The sequence below is a fragment of the Phoenix dactylifera genome, chromosome 18 (assembly GCF_009389715.1).
Source record: "Phoenix dactylifera cultivar Barhee BC4 chromosome 18, palm_55x_up_171113_PBpolish2nd_filt_p, whole genome shotgun sequence".
Lineage (NCBI taxonomy): Eukaryota > Viridiplantae > Streptophyta > Magnoliopsida > Arecales > Arecaceae > Phoenix > Phoenix dactylifera.
The window spans coordinates 4381734-4399840 of record NC_052409.1 but is presented as its reverse complement, the minus strand read 5'-3'; the positions used below and the strand labels follow the sequence as shown (position 1 = coordinate 4399840).

Genomic DNA, 18107 nt, shown 5'->3' with positions numbered 1-18107 from the left:
AAGTTGCTATTTGATAATGAATTCATGATATGAGGAAAACAAAAATTAGGGAAATATTTCTTAGAAAAAAGCAAAACATGAGGAAAAACAATGCAAGGGACATGTCTGCCGTCTGAATGTCAGAAGATATTTCTATGAGAAGTATGTTTATGATGCAAGTATAAGAGATGTAATAGATCCACCTTTGGACGAGCAAGCTTAGACTAAACAAAGCCTAACAATCATAGACCGCATTGCTCATAAAAACAATAATCTAATGGCCTATCAGTTTCTTAAGATGACTTTTAGGTACTTCTTTCACATGGCACGCAGTAGTAGTGCTAATTAGGTTGAACCAACATAAGTGCACTACTATTTTTTTTCTTAATAGAAAAATCAGTGCTAACTATTGAGATGGTAGCCTAGTGGGAGCGTGGCCTTACTTCCAACCAAGTGGTTCCGAGTTCGAAACGCACGGGCATCGATTAAATTGTGGAGACCGGATGCTCCCTGCTCGGACATGGGTCTGGAAGGGCGTATCACTCTGCTAGTAGCCTCGTTGGTGCCAGTGTGATGTACTCACACGTGGTATTCGTGCCGGAGCTCAGAGGAGTAACCGAATCGGGCCACGAGTGGGAAGGGTATGAGTAAAACCGGCTGCAACACACGGTCATTTCTGCCCGTATCGAACATTCTCCTAGCAAGGTGGGGGCCCAGTGGGAGCTGCTACGCGGGGATGGATTTGTCCCTTCCTTCTCCTTTTTTATTAGCAAAAAAAAAAAGTGCTAATTAGGTGGTTCCACCGAACAAGTAATAGAATATATGATCAAAAGTGGGATGTGATGTGTTTTGGGTTGGACACGAGAAGCTTAAAAAGGGGAAAGCAGGACATGATAAGGTGAAGAGGCAAGGAAAAAGAAGACGGCTCTGTTTGCACAAACACTCCTAAATTCATAAGATAATAAAGATTTATTAAAAGGATTACATGTTAGAACTTCCATTTGCTTTTTTTTCTAATTTCTAGCTTCCATTTGCAAGGACCAATGACAAGTAAGGAAAATCTTTTCAATTGGTTCATGCTGGTGTTGATCTTAAATCCATCCTAAGTTTATTATATTGTCTTTGCTTTAGCTGAGCCATTCCGTTTGGCAATTCAGAAAAATATTTAAGAAAGGCAAAATCTCAAAATCCATGCAGATGATTCTGCTTTACAATGATCCAAATATGCAAATAGTTGATGACCAGCCTTATTCTTAAACTTTAGCTTAACACATTCCAAGTAACTTTCAGAATACATATATTGCATACACCTTTAATGCACAAACCATTGTCCTATATTTTTTCTTGTTGAGGAATAATAGCCTCACATGAAAAGTTTAGCAGGACGCTTGTAGCGCCAATAATACTTAGATTTTTACATAGGTCTTAAATGGTATCAAAGTCCATCGATTCTTCATCTACCAAAATCTTTTACATTTTACTTATCTGCGTGTTGCCTTATTTCGGGTTGTGAGGTCCATCGGGGTCTAAGAATCTTAAACATTTCTCAAGGACTAAACAGAGTTAGTTCATGAGCTTATCCAAAACAACTAAGCCTCAAATTAAATATTGTCAAACATCTAAAATTTAATTTGCAGCATTGATGACAACAGCTTTTAAAATTAGGATTCATATATGGGGGATCTTTTGCTGAGATTCGGGGAGGCATAGACTCCCTCTGGCGTAGGTTTTCCCTTGACAGTGCCTCTGACACTCCATGAAGTGTATCCAACTCATATTCCTGTCTCATAGTACGTATTTCAATGCACAAGCTTCCTGTGGAGTGAATCGTTGAGAAAAAACTTATACCAAGAAAAGAAATTGTCAACCCCAGCCAAAAAAAAAAGAAAAAGGCAAAAAGCAAGTAAGCTTCTAGATTTTTTAAAAGAAAAACTTGAAGAGGTTGAAGGAAGAAAGACAAATCGGCAATTGGATATTCTAGCTTTCTCCACTTTCTAAGATTTCTTTCGGCACCAAAAGGTATTACTTCTTCCCCAATCCACCTCCTTCCATATTAAGCTTTCCTGTTCTCTTCTACACCACCAGCTTCTCCTTCCATTCCTGTAAGAGAACTTCTCATCTCTCTACCATTGACAATTCCCTCCCAACTTCTCAGAATTTGAAGAAAGCTTCTGAAACATGGTTAGACTGGCCTTGGTTGGTAGGCTGGGTGATGGGATGCCTTATCTCAAACACCAACCTACTTGACTGGACAATGAAGTCTCATCATTTTATAGCAGAAAGGAGAGCTCGTGCTAAAGGAGATTGCAACAGGAGCTTTGACAAAGTCCAAAATGACCATTCTCATTGATCACCATTGTTTTTCAGTAAGCGTCTTCTTCTTAAATCCATGCTTTATTACTGCCAGAAAGAAAACAACGAATAAAAAGAAAATCCGCGCTTCGCTCATGTAGGTATACAGAAACACATTAACATATCTATACCTATCGATCTACATATATATATATATATATATATGCCTAAAACGTAATACTATAATATTATACAGATTTTTAAACAACCATCATAAAAATGTAATTTAAAAAGAGTAAACATTCACCAGCACAAGAATAATGAATACACAAAAGCATTGTTCTCGTGATTCTCTTTTACTGTTTTCTTTTATAATAAGTGAGGCTACAGCTATCTGATAGGAAATGAAGTTTGCTACATCACACTCTGTGAATCTGGTATCCAAGAAAATTGGCATTCCATTATCTTCAGGATCTGCGAAAGGAGTTTGAGAAGGTTGATGTCAAGGTTGTGCAGTCATTCACAAAGCCATATGCATTCAAAAGATTTGGTAATCCCCTGTTATGCATTTTTAATATGTTCCACAGATCTGTTGGACTTTCTGGCATTTCATGTCAATTTTTTTTTTTCCCTCCATTACTTTGCAGATTATGTGATTGGAAATATAAGAAAGCGATACTTGGATACAAGAACTCAAGCCAATCTATTTAAGCTGAACTCTGACGATGGGCAAGTTCATGATATAGCTACAGAAGAATTCTCCAAAGTGATTAGCAACTATCAAACTTCAGGTGGTTTCTTTTATATTTGACTAATATTCTCAGATATTTATATATGATAGTCAGGTACACACTGGCCATTACTGTCTTACCCTCACAGTTGCCTGACAAGCTAGATCATGATATGCCATACCGAACGGTACGGACGTACCATACATACATACCAATTCAATACCAATATCCGGTACGGACGACGTACCAATGTTACGCCGAAAAGACTTTGTATCATACCATAACAACAATACTAGTGTGGCACCCGTACGGGGTCTGTTGTCGAAACAGCAAACCTTGAGTTAGATGGTAGCTTTATATGCATGGCAGTGAAAAGGGCCCCTGATTCCCTATGTCCTTTACAGGGTCTGAAGCAAGGGCATTTCCAGTCATCCTTCAACAAGAATCCACACTCTGGAGTTCCAAGCTTCTTGAAGTGAGTATGACTTCAATCCAACCTACTCGCAGTCACAATAATCTGTGGCATCTATTGTAGGCAATGGGAAACTTAACCTTTTATCTTTCATTGATACAAGCAGGAGTTGCTCTTAAATGGACACCCATTACAATCCTTGTCATCGCCACTGCACTCCTCTTATGGACCAGCATTGTCCTCACAGAATACAACATGTCAACAGCTTGATGACATCTTTTCTCCTGGATTGAAGAACTCTCAGGAGACCAATGGGACACTGAGGAGAAGGATGGAGAACTATGGATGAAGCAGCATACATTTTCAATGCTGGAATGAAAAATGAAAGAAATCAAATGTATTCCAAATGAGAAGATTAATCTGACTCCTGATAACTCAACAGGACATTATGCTTGTGCTTACCATGAGGTCCATACTTCTTCCAAATTGCATTAACAGATAGATCAACAGGTGTGCTCGGCAAACTTATCAACTAATGCCAAGCAACTTGGGCTGAATTCACAAGATACGGAAATTAATTGAACATATCAACCCAAGGCTTCCAGACTAAATCCATCAACATAGATCAAAATTTTTATTTACCAAATTATTTGTTCCACTGCATCAAACATTCAATACATTTCAGATGCCCAACATAATTCCTAAATCAATCTTGAGTAAGTTTACCATCATAAAGAAAAATCAAGAATAAAAGATGGAGGGGGGAAAATCCTCAAACTATTAGGGAAAGACTTCTACAATATCCATAACCAACATTAGGTTTCGGCGTTTTGCATGAATTTACTAACTCATCCACTGGAGCTACCAGCACCAACTGTTTCCTGCACTGGCAATCCCACAGTACTTTCAACCTTCTTCTTCAGATCCGTTGTATCCATTATAGCAGTGATTCCTTCTCTTATCTCCTTCAGCAAATTCTCCGCCTTTTCTTTACTTGCACCACTCGCTATCTCTGCCTTTTTCATCTATCTTCCCTCTTAACCCTGCCTTATCTATCACCGCCTCATTTCTTTCTTTATCACATCATCTGCCTTTACTAATATCTCCCCTATGTTAGGTGGGGTCGGCACTGTCTTCTTCCCAATCCCACCACCTCCAGGTTCACCGATTTTAGCATCTCCTTCAGCTCTTCCTTGGCCTTCTCCACCTCCTCGATCTGATTCTCATCCAATGTCTCTCCCTTTGCCACCTTGCCGCATGCCTTTCTTAGAATCTCCATCTTCCCCTTGACCTGCTTTTGGAGTTTTTCATTGATCTCTTTCTTCAGCTTCTCTCCCTTCATCCTCTGCTCGTTCCACCTTCTAGCCTCTGATAACATCTCAAGCTTCTGTTTTAACCCAATGTAAGATCCAGGTTGGGACAAATTATGCTTAAATTCTTGCATCAGACTGTCTACCCTTTCCTGCAATGTTGGGCTAAGTGTTTGATCAGCTGTGCCTGGAGATGTGGATAACTCCATCTTGAGAGCTTCCAGTTTCTCTTGCAGGCCCATAGCAATAAAGGCATTTGTCATTTCCTTGTCTACTTCTTGCATCAGTGTTTCTATAGCCTCATTAGAGATGATGGGAGCTGCAGATTTTCCCTTGGCTTCTCTTGCTATCTTCATGAGATTATCAATTCCAGTCTCAATGTCAGCTCTGACTTGAGCAAGGTCAGATTCCTTCTTCTTCATGTTGCATTTCTTCTCAGGATCCACTGGCTCACCTTCCACAAATCCCCAAGTGCCCGGAATTTCAGATGTCGTTGGCTAAGTAAACCATCAATATCCATTTCTCCAAGCTCCTGAATAAAATAAAAAGGTATTTCAATACCTTTGCAGGACATGTCAAGAAGGCCTTGATGGATAACTTAACATGTGGATAACAATAAAACAAGATATACCTCCATGGCTTTTGTGACCGTAAGCTTTATCTGTTGGGAAGTCGAAGATGGATCAGTGTGCGCACCACCTAGAGGTTCCTGAAAGAAATAAAAAACTTGTACATGTAAACAGAGATGTCCATATTAAATTAAAACTCCAATATTTTCAAAAATTTCTAAAATTAATATGGATAGCATATGTTTTACAGACTAATAGAGCATTTCAAAAAAGAAATAATTTAAGACAGCTAAAGAGAGTGGCCATAAAGCTATTAAATTTATATAAAGCAGATACAAATCAAGGTGGACAACATATCAACTAATTAATAGATATTAACAAGAATGGTAACATTTTTAGGCTCCCCTGACCAATGAATCATGAATGATCACATGGTACACAACATATTCATGGCATTGGCTTTCTGATGTTCGAGCAACAACAATTCAGATAGAACCCTAAAGAAACATGAACATATTGTCATGTCCCAGAGGTCATGTAACAGGTCTCATTGTCTCAATGAGTTCTAATGCGTAGCTTAGGTACTCGACATAAAGGAATTGCAAACTTAAGACCATACAATATTTGAAAGTTGATGCTAAATTGCTAATACTTCTAAATCTAATACTTCCAAATCTAATACGGTAACAACTCTAAGTCTTGTGGTCATTTGGTAGTAAACATGCTTCAAAGATAGGTCATGTAGCACTTTTATACTTTTTACTTATGGAAACGATGCATAATATGGAGTTAATTTTCCACCAAGCAGGTTTCTTGGATATTCCCGTGCTACTAGTACTATCATGGTTTACTGGTTTGAGGAATGCTTCACGGTGCAAGGAAATAATATAAAAAATGGCTAGAAGATGATTTATTTTATTTCAAGCAGAAGCAACATATCTACCTGGTGTTCGTACCTTTTCTCTTATTCTAACAATAGTTCACCCATATATGACAACATTAATAAAAAAATGTGACCCAGTGCTCGAGGCTCCTACAACTACAAGATCTGGAGAGGATCAGATGTACACAACCTTAACCCCACATGTAGGGAGGATATTTTTGTGTTCGTGCCCGTGACATCAAATCACAATGAAGCAACCTTATCATTGTGCAAGGCCCGCCCTCATATGACAAAATTAATAAGATTATATAAAATTCAATTTTCCTATTTAAAATTCAGTTTGATCAACTTCGACACAATCACACAACACCCTTGACCTTTTAAGGAGCTTTACAAGGAAATACATGTCACTATTGCAATAAAGTTGCAAAGAAGTTTTTTTCTTCTCTTTTTTGCAAGTTTTCAAAGGTTTCTATGTTTTAGATTTTTTTTTTGCACGATATTAGAGCCAAACAAAAAATTCCAGTCCAAAACCATTGTGTCAGCTCAAGCCTACAAGCAAAATGACACAAACACTACTCAACATGGAAGAACTCTAAGGTAATCTGATAACTAGCCCTATAGGAGACAGAACTAACTTTCATCTAATTGAGATGGCATGCCATAAGACCATTTTTTCCGTACTGCTGTGTACCAGCTCCGTATCAGGCATTATTGTACCAATACTGTATTGAGACTTGGTATGGGTGTGTACCAAATTTTGGTACACCAAACTGACTCCATATAGGGCGTACCAGCATTGTTCCAACATAGTATCGGACATCGGTACACGGTCCGGTATTGAGATTGCAAATCTTGTATGAGACACAAAGCCTAATAGAGTTTCATAGATAGACCATATAAAATTTAAGACATCCCCCCCCCCCCCCCCCCAACAAAACTCCTCATTCTTCTTCTCTTGTAGTGTGGTGCAGTGGGGGGGGTGATTCAGGTGCATGAAAGTGATTAAAAATAAACAGATTCAAGGTTTCATGAAAGAAAGGCCTCAAACATGGATTCAAAGAGTAGGGCAGATGAATATATAAGCTAGAGCATAATGGACATCAGGCATCTCTACTTTCAATATTTATACGAGATATAAATTTGTTGATTCCAGGCATTTAGGTTAGAAGAAATGGTTTCCTAGAGGACTTGCAAGTTTACTAATCAGTGGAGAGTTTCCTGGGTACAGGTTGCTGGAAATTTAACTGTGGCCTACAAGTTTGTTATGTTTGAGCAAATGAAGTGGAATATAAATAGAAAAGGATAGTATCATGAGAGATAGGGAAAGGGCTTTGAAGTATGAATGGTTTGGGGAAAAGCAAAAAAAATATTCAAAAACTAGTAACAAGAAATTAACCAGTAAACAAAGGTCAAGGGCAACTGAGCCATCACATTGTTGGACTAAGGAGAAACACTAAGGTTCCTCCATATGTGGTCATCAGCAGAAAAAGTTATCAACTATTTCTTGAAGAGAGATGAAAACCTCAGAAACTTCATTGAAATCTGAAACATTTAGATATTTAATCATATATCAATCACCTCTGATCTAATCTATCCATAATTGCATCAATGCTGGTTATTGTTGTATCAATGCTTGTTAACCTAATCGACCAAAAAGCATCTGTAAAAATCATTTACCTACAATCATAACCAGGAGCACCATTAATTTTCCATCTACTCCTACTTGGCTTATAGATATACACTTACATTTGTGAGTACATATATATATGAGCAACTTCCATGTACTGAGCCAAAAATCCATCTCAATACTTGAATCCAGTTTTTTGTAGGTCCCTTTCCTTTCTTTTCATATCCTTCAAAATGATTGTGAATACCCTGCTAACGAGGGTACTTCAATCCTTTTATGCAATGTACCAGCTCATTTTAATTAACTCTACCATCACTCTTGCACAAAACTGATATTTTATGGTCCAGCTATAAATCTTCACTGGTATTTTTTGGTGTTAACAGCTTCAGATAGAAGAATGAAGTCAATTTTAAGAAACTTATGAAGACTCACCGAAATGATTCCATCAGCAATTTTGAGTTTACACAGTTCAGTGGCTGTGATCCTTAGCTTTTCAGCTGCCTGGACAAGTGATTGCAAAATGTTAATGTCAAAGCAAGTGCCTAAGATCACAGAATTACAGAGATCCCACAGATCTTGTACCAAAGGAGCTGCTGAAGAGGATTTCCATAGTATTGCAGCACATGCTTCTGGGCTGCTTACGGCAGAGCACACAAATACAGATATCATGTGAGAAATTGACATAAACATTGCAGACATGCATCAAAAATATATATAATTAACATAGGACCAGCAGTCCTAATGTGACATTGTCCACAACAGGAGAGTTGCAAGGAGTACTTATTTTTTAAGAGAACATGGATGAACAATCAAGCAAAAAGGAATCATAGATGAACAAATAGAAACCCTATAACCATATTCTTTGGGTAGCATTACATATTAATATGATCTTTGTAAAATTAGTGCAAAAAGGATATGGCATAGCATTGATCCTTGATGCAAGCCTATAGTAACTGATAATACACTTTTGAGGATAAGGGCTTAACGAATAGCTGAACAAAGACAAAGTATATGGAATATAAATTTAGTGAGAATGAAAATGAAGATATGATACAATGAAGATTGATGAGATATTACAAAGCGACCATTTTGCTTACTTAGAATCTATTGTATAAAATAATGGAGGGATAGATGAAAAATACGATAGAATTAGAGTTATTGGAGTGGAGAGGTGCATATAGGATATTATGTGATAGACGCTTACCTTAAAGACTTAAAAATATATATAGAACAACAGTAAGGCCTCCCATATTTTATGGCTCAAAATACCGGGCAATAAAAAAAGTACATAAACAAGTATAGCAAAAATGAGAATGTTAACATAGATATATGATAAAAAGAAAGATAAAATAAGAAATGAATATATTAGAGGACCTGTAGAAGGTGTACAAATTAAGGATAAAGAAATGGAAATTGATTGAGATGGTATGGATATGTATTTCAAAGATCTGAAGAGGCTCCAGCAAGGAAATATACTTTACTTTGTGTTGAAGGTGGTAAGAAAAGGAGGGGAAGACTAAGGTGACATGGATAGAGGTTGCAAAGAGAGATAGGGATAAACTTGGAATAACATCAAAGATGGCTCTAAATAGAGTTGGAATAACGTCAAAGATGGCTCTAAATAGAGATACTTGGTGAATGAGCATCCACAATACCATCCCATATCACAGCAAAAGAGTATTATACAGTACTTGTGATCGAAAGCTCAAGTCATTATCAACTTAGACATGAATCTTTGTTGCGCAATGCATATGATAATGTTAGATCACCTGGCAACATAAAAGACAGAGTTCTGCAACATGAATATTTTATTTGCACAGCCAATAGCAAGAGCACCACCAGAACCACCTTCTCCAATAACAACAGTGACAATTGGAACCTTTAGTCCAAACATAGTCCTCAAATTGTGGGCTATTGCCTCTCCCTACATATATTGAATCAAGTGAAATAAGCAACAGTGAGTCATCTTTGAGAAACAATGATAAAATACTTTGAAAGTGCCAGGAAAGTAATAGCCTCACTAGTGGGAAGGAAGTAGTAGAACAAGAAACAATGATACCTGACCAAGTTCTTCAGATTTGAGATCAGCATACGCCCAGGTGTGTCAATAAATGTGATGATGGGAAATCGATGATCAGCATACTTCATCATGCGCAAAGCCTTTCGATAGCTACATAGCAACATACATGTTTAATGAGGCCTTTGTATTCTTCAATACAATAAATCATTAAGGTGAGAACTATCTTAGAGAATACCTAACATAAAGGATTTCGTATATTTTGAAGCTAAATGGTCTAAAAATTACTCTCATGCACTGTTTTCTGCCAAATTCTTAAACTAGATAGGAAAGCTCCAAGCCATTTTAATAACAACTCTCTCCAGTAAGTGCCAAAAAAAAAAGTGTTCTGCAGTGAAGAAGTGAGCCGCTAATTATCAGAAAGGCATAATTATCATTGATAAGTTCATTCATTACCCATGTGGAGTTGGCATTCCAAAATTGCGCTGAATATTTTCCTTTGTGTTCCTGCCTTTCTGATGGCCGATAAACATATAGCTCTTGCCATCTATGCTTCCAATACCTGTGACAATGGCAGGATCATCATACCCAGCACGGTCTCCTGGAGCTCAACCCACTTCACAATCAAAAAAAAAAATCATCAGTGCCAAGCAAGCAATATACAAACACAGACAGAGCAACAATAGAAGCATGAGGTGAGAGAATACCTTATCAGTAATGTTCAAAACATGATCAAGGAATGTGGGCCTGTTGGGATGCCGAGCAATATTTAAGCGTTGGATTGGAGTTAAATGTGTGTATAGATCTTTCAGGGCCTGCAAAGATTATGAATCAGAAATAGCTTCACTGGGATTAAGAATAAGCCATGCAGAGTTGAGAAATGAAACAGTAAAAAAGTTTGCAATTTTAAAATCACAGAATCTTGCAAATAAGTAGATTACAAGAACATATAAGAATAAGTACCATGCAGAGTTGAGAAATGAAACAGTAAAAAGTTTGCAATTTTAAATCACAGAATCTTGCAAATAAGTAGATTACAAGAACATATGCAATATAACACTAAAAATTTTGACTAAATGCTAGAAGTTAGAAATTAATCATTTGCTTATGATAAATTGCAGAAACAATTGTTTGCCTTTAGAATAAAATAATGAAGCAGCTGCACATGATTGTCAAAAAAGAGAGTGCTTGCATGTGAATTGAGAATTAGCTTAGCATTAACAGTTCAGAAAAAACTGTAAATGAACTGAGAAGTGATGAGGGATGATAAATCCTGAAAATAGTTTGGGCCTAGATATTACTAAATGACTGCACTCAGACTGATTTCTTTCATCCCAAATTTGACCTATAGCACCTGACCACTGACAAGACGTATTTCTGGTCCTAGTAACTCTGGTTTTGTTGACACTGCTAGATAAAACAGTTTGTAATTATATTGTGACAATTGGTTTACTTTGCAAAATCTATCAAGAGAATTCGCGTGATCACCCTGAAGCTACTTATTCTACTGCAGTCAGAAACAATTTACTCTAGCCCGCTCCTTTCCACGTGAGCTGACTAATAACAAGATAAATGGTAGTTGCACTTGCAATGTTGAATTGCAAGCTCATATCTATATGTGACAAGAAGAAACATCAAAATTCCAAGGATAATCTTTAAGAAAACTCCAAGCAGGGAACAAAAATCACAACCTATCAAGTATTTGGTATTTGGATGATGAATAATATGCGATGTTGTGAAAAACTGGTTATTGAATATTTGCTTATTCACAGACTATGTAGTTACGTTGTTATTGAGCATAAGCATATTAAACTGTTTCTCTCTTCTTCTTTTTTGCAACAGGGGGAGAGAACACTTTCCTTTGTATTTCTTTCTCCTCTGTCCTCTAGATGTCTAGCTTCTAGACTCTTCACCATATCACCATTCTCATTTATAATGCATAAACTTTATCCCCAAACTTCATGTAGAATAAGAAATAATGAACTAAAAAATAATTCTTCCAACTGATTAAAGAGAAAAATCACTATGCATATTCAGCAACTACAAAGAGGCTTTCATAAATGAAAACTTTATGGCCAACAAATAACTTCTTTTGCTTATTGGTGCGACCTAGACACTCATCCAACAATTTTGGGGTCTTCAACTTGTAGATCAAACTAAAATAGCAATGCAGGATGAATCTGACAGTACATTAGATCAACCAATCATAATCAAGTATGGTCGGTAGCACACAAAGAATCAGTCTTATCATCCCAAAGTAAGATTTTAACAATCTAATACTTGATCAGAAGATTGTGTCAAGATCTACAAATTCTATTTTGTAAGGATGTTTGTCAAATGTGAAATTTCGGTCATAGGATGACCTGAAAGTACAAACTAAGCCATGTTACCTACATATTTGCAGGACATGTTAGGTAATAGAGCTGTGATCAGAGATAGGAGACCACTAAGATTTACAATCAAGTTTAGAAGTCTTTATGATCTGATTTGTTAGAAATTCATGTATATTTCCAAACTAATTGTTATGCACCCTTTTTTCTTTATTCTTGCTTAATGTCGGTTCCACTTCCACTTCCCCTTTTTAGTTTTGCTCATAACACAAAAAATGCAGTAGCCGCATAGCACCCTGCATTAATTAGTGATTGGACAAATAAACATTGACAAACATTGACAAACATGACAAATTGTGTTTTCTACTTCTTCTTGTCCTTCCAATTTCTCATTTGTCATGATTCATCCATTATGTAAGCATGAATACCCAAAATAACAATGAACATAGTGAGAAGAATATTGGGATTTCATACAATGGTAATATTGCTAACTGCCATCTCTCTGTTCATTTCTTTTTGTTTATTTAATATCAACAGTTATGGTACAAGGTATGTAACAAACCTGCTGATACTTGCTTTCCAATAAGTTAATTTGATCACTGAAGTCCAAACCTGTTTCTCTGCCATTTTGCGCACCTGTGTAAAAGAAGAGGCAAGAACAGGAAGTCAATGACTCGTTAACTAAGAAGAAAAACATGAAAAGGAGTAGTAGCTAGCCGTAGTTTTTCTGTGATCTGGGGAATTTGTACTTATTAAATATTAGATAATTATTAGTATTTAAGAGAACATCTATAATTGCTTACTAAGCATAGGATCAATTTTAACTATTAGTTTTAGTTCTGATAAGTCCACAATCTACAATACAGCCACCAAAGAATAATGTTTGCCCACCAAAGAAGAACCGGCCATGCCCACTTTACATCACTAAAGAGACTATGAATGACAAAACCTGGCATATTTTGACCACTCCATTCAACACATTGTGAAGATAGCCATGGTGCACTTCTAAGAAGCAAGATTTGAGAAATAAGAATATCGTGAACTTCTTATCTAAACAATCAACCATACTGTACAGGTCTCCAGAACCATATAGTTAATTATTGTAATATTTTTGGCATACAAGAAGTGCAGTGAAGTAGAGAATTAGGAATTGGATCAGAAAATTAATGTGACTTATGTAAATGATGTAGATTAAGCTTGAGGCTCATAAGCTCAGCTTTATATTCTACCAAGAGTTATTCATAAGTTTTATAGCAAGGATGCATGATTTTAGACAACCAACCTGCCAAAAGAAGTGCCTTGGAGGAAATGAAATCAGAAATTTAATAGTCTTATCTCAAGCCCACAGAGAGTGGGTTTCCAAGCTCTCTTGCATAGAATAAGCAAGTTTTGGAAGATATCCATTTTCCCTGGCTAATGAATATGTGTGAAGAAGAAACAAATGCTTGATTAAATACTAATTGGAATAAATAAATACTGATTACTATAAAAGAAGTAAGATTAGTAGTATTTTTTGTAAACTGGATATTAAGGAAATTTAATAGAATGATATGGTATCCGGGAGGATCACCAAACTCGATGTGGACCACTCTAGCAGAGAAGGATTGGACAACGTCCAAGAGCAAGATCCACTACTAGAAGAGCTGCCAAATCACGCACCAAATCTAAGGAGGCCCTAACTTTCTTGTACGAAGTCCAATTGAATTGGATAATTTTTCAAGCGCTATGATGTGATGCCACCCTATAGGAATCGGTACACAAGGGATCAAGGATAAATTCCACATTTGAATCCAAAACAAGTCTATCAAGCATAAATTTTTCTTTAAGGAAGATTTTGACCGAATATCTTTCAATCGGGAAGAATTAGGTACATGGTTGAAGACAAAGTCGACATAGAAGTCAAGATCTACTCTTGTAAGATTTTAGCTTTTCATGATGATTTTCACTCATATTTATTTCGAAAAGCTATAACCTCCTTTATAGATGAGGAATCTAGCCAAATTGTGTAGACGTGGATCTCCCTAGTATACATAGAGATTTTGTAAATCATTTTTTTTTATTATTCATTAGTGGAAAAAAAGGACTAAACCCTATTTTTGCTAATTTTTCTATTTTTCAAATATTCTTTAAAAGATTTTAGTTGAAGTTTGATGGAGTTTCTTACTAATTAGATCACATGGTCAGCTTGTTTTATGTGTTTCTTGTTTTGACCTAATGGCGCCTATGAATTGACAATGCATTAGTTCCCTAACTCCACATCTGCTAATCTCATTAGTTTGGTCCTAAGCATGCTTTTTACATCTTAAAAAGTATTGTCAACAAAGGGAACCGCTCTAACCTCATAATATATCAATTACATAAGGTAGGTTCACAAGTTTGTTGTGTAAGTCAATCACTTGGTTTTGTTTGAGCATTTTATGCTAAAGCACTAGCTTTTCCTTCATTTTGCAAATAAACAATCATCTTCCATGGAAATAACAAAAGAATCTTAAAAAAAATGCATGATTGATATACCCTTTTTCATGAAAATGAAAATATAGCATAATTATTCCGTTGTATAGATAGACTGAGATAATACAAAATACTAATCCTGATAATTGCTTATGATTAGACAAGTCTAAATACTGATGATTTATGTATTTTTGCTCGTGCAAACACTCAGCAGAATTAGCGAAGTACATCGTACTTGTAGGATATCATTATTTACTTAGTTTAACATTCGTGTCAATACAAAGTTTGGCCCATGCCTATGGAAAGATGATAATTCGTTGAACTCGAATCCTCTAACCTTTTAAGATACAGGATATTGGTATCACTGCATAGGATCAGGGCTGTTAATAACAGCTAGGTTAGCATATTAGCACAAAACTTGAACCAATATGACATGCAATAAAGTAAAGGATGCTTAAAGTATTAAATATATAGCATGAGGAAAAAGGGAACTCACATCGATGAGCTTCTTTTCCAAATCAACTAATGGTTCTCGAAAGGAAGGGTCACTGGCTTTGGTTTCTCTGTTAGAGGCTTGAAGTGAGACAAATAACTCATTGTCACTTTTCAAATTTGGATCAATATCATCTGGCCAGGGATACTCATGCTTCTGTCCTTTCTGACCCTTGCAAGAACAGAAAACCTGCGCCAATTTGTAGTCGTAAATTGTCCAAATGCTTCAAGCTCCATTAATTCCTGAATGGACTCCTCTGCAGATCAGCAGCTAGGGAAGTCTTCCGATCAATCTGTGATCCAGATACAAAACGGCAGCTCTCTCACCATAAACAGCAGGTGAGAGGGACAATGAATTCATCTCCAAATCCCAATTTTTATAGGAACTGCAAGTTCTTTTATGCTAAATATGAGCTGAACCTCGAATGCTGCAACCCTGTATCATCAGAATCAACACATCAGAAGCTAAAGAAAAAATCTCCGCATCTTACAACACTTAGTTTTAAACCCAGTAGAGTGTCCTTTGCTCTACATGTGTCATTATACATGGAACAAACAAATGTAATCAGCAAATTCTACAGTTCTAAAATATTCATGAAAGGGAAAAGAAAACTGAAATAAGAAAAAAAGTGTCTCAGCATAAAGGCCACAGTAAATATGGAAATGAAGTTCATATGTTCATGAAGATTCTTACTTCGAACAATCATAGAATATATAAAACAATGGCTTAGAGACAGTTTCACAGTTTAATCTAACATGGCTACCAGATCCGAATAATCAAGAAATTTTCAAGTGAAATGATTTCTCAAAACACACAGGTAAGTAAAAAAAGATTCTAAGCCAAGCACCCCTAGTCCATCGGGGCATAAAATTACGAACAATGATAACAGGTTCCATTATCTAAATCCCGATGAGATCCACCGTTAATCGCAACTTTGGAGCAGAATAGCCCAATTGGACATTTAAGTATTAGAAATATCGGAGCTATAAGGATGACATCTAGAATGATGACATCTAGCGCGGCGTAACAAATCTTCATGGATTTCAACATCACAGCTGCATGCACCTGACATCTTTGGAGCTCTACGAATTCCCAGGAAATGACGCTAGAAAAGAAATCAAACACAAGAGAACCGGGAGAATACCAAAATCACACGTTGTACCTCAAATTCGCGATTCAGCCCCCCACTGCAGATCGACGAAAAGCACGCCGAAGAAAGATTAAGCTCCGGAGATCTCGAGATTAGAGTTCCATTCCATTGAAGTGAAGAAAGAAAGCGAAGAAAATACGAAAAGCCTCTACGATGATCATAGCAGTAGGGCGACTCCAAAGAGGGACTGGGACACCCAACTTTGGGTGCGCCGCCGAGCGCAGACAGTCCGCGCCGACCCGGGTGGCTTTGAGATTCACGCAGAGATCGATGCCCCGTGGAGTTTTGCTCGCCGGAGATGGGGATATGGAGTTTCCGGCGATTGGCCCGCTTGGACTTGCGCTACCGCGTGCCGGTAATTCGTGCGGCGTTAGATTCAACGGCTGTACGTAATCATCTAACCTATCGATTTGGGTTAAGTTTCTTGGATTGGGCTCGCTTGTTCCGGTCTGCGGTTAGCCATGAGCGATGGATAGGATGATGACTATTGGCTTGCAGTCCTACTTTCAATCACTGATGTTGAAGAAGTGGGTGGGGTCTAAACCAACTTGCCTTGCTAGAGTCTCTTGACATGGCCCAGAACCACTCGGGGTTTCAAATCCAGTTATTCAGCTTCGTTCACATGAGCTGCACCCACTGTCGAGCATCAGACCATCAGACACACTTCTTGCATGAAAAGAAGATTAGTGGTAGTATAATAGTCATATTATTTTATTCTATTCGTGGTAATTGTAGATTTTTTATATTATTAGATGTTAGTATAATTTATCTCTAATTTAAGAGTGCTTTTATAAAAAAAAATTATAATGATGGGGCATATATCATATACAACTCTAGCATTCGAGTACATCCTAAAAAATCTAAGAAAGGTAAACATCATGGTGAAAGGGAATAGGGCCCCGGTATGCCTACTGTCTATAAAATTTTTAAGCCACGATACGTAGTGATCTATTCGGCGTATCCTTGCTCATTTTCCGAATACCATCGGAGGTAATTTCAAATGGCAACATGAGTCCCCCTCTAACCTAATGAGATATCCATAGTAGCAAATAAAATCTCCCCTGACTCCACCCTAACCGAATTAATGTAATCTTATTTTAAATCACATATAAATAGAGGACATCTTCCAAAGTGATACAAGCTTCTGCTCTCAAGATAAGCTTAAGTAATACCCTTCTGGTATGATTTTATGGGTGCACCTTGATTTTTTTTTTTGTGTGCGCATGTGAAGGTAAAGCGGAGGCAAAGAGTGCCACCCAAAATTTGTTAATATGAGGGAAAAAGTATATTACGAAAGAGGCATTTACAAGTGAAGAGAACAAAAGCAAAAACCCATTGTATAGGCGGACGAATTTGAACCACACAGCCCATTCACGAGTACAGGATCTCTATCTATCATCTCATACAAAACCACTGACTGCCCACATATTTCTAACTAAAACTTTCATCAGTTATAATATGCCCGTAGCCACTGCGATACGTCCGAACTCCGAAGCTTCTTTGATTAAGAAAAATAAAGGATCAAAGGAAGATGAATTTCATATACCACACCAACGATTTTTTTTTTGGGGTGAAAGGAGGGACCAATAAAATTCATGGTAGAGTAAATCGTAGTTAGAGAACTCCAGGTGGAGGCAAGCCGTCGAAAGAGGAGCCGTCCATAGCGACGCACAACACCGAGACCGCACCCTCTTGGAAACAACTACTAAAACCAGTAACTGATCAGTGAATTTGAACTAGAATTTCCCCAATTCCACCATGAAATCAAAATCGATGCCAAAAAGAATAGCTAAAAATTAGGGTAGATACGTACTTAGATGAAGGATTCAGGTAGGAGGCGCTCCGGCGAAAGCTTCTTCC

General features: G+C 37.1%; 2 protein-coding genes across 2 annotated transcripts; one reads left to right on the top strand and one right to left on the bottom strand.

The window, feature by feature from the left end:
- Positions 1-552: 552 nt before the first annotated feature.
- LOC103698455 (25.3 kDa vesicle transport protein) lies at positions 553-4155 on the top strand. The gene is given in 6 exon segments (XM_039115656.1): positions 553-620; positions 2662-2705; positions 2708-2821; positions 2919-3062; positions 3407-3481; positions 3584-4155. Coding segments are annotated over 6 exon segments (546 nt in total). The 3' UTR covers positions 3685-4155.
- LOC103698436 (acetyl-coenzyme A carboxylase carboxyl transferase subunit alpha, chloroplastic-like) lies at positions 4022-15457 on the bottom strand. Its single transcript, XM_039115655.1, is given in 17 exon segments — positions 4022-5190; positions 5193-5256; positions 5356-5433; positions 8239-8307; positions 8389-8440; positions 9576-9730; positions 9866-9900; positions 9903-9976; positions 10280-10427; positions 10430-10439; positions 10531-10638; positions 12716-12774; positions 12777-12789; positions 15101-15135; positions 15138-15205; positions 15207-15320; positions 15405-15457. Coding segments are annotated over 17 exon segments (1803 nt in total). The 3' UTR covers positions 4022-4522.
- Between the last annotated feature and the right edge of the window lie 2650 nt (positions 15458-18107).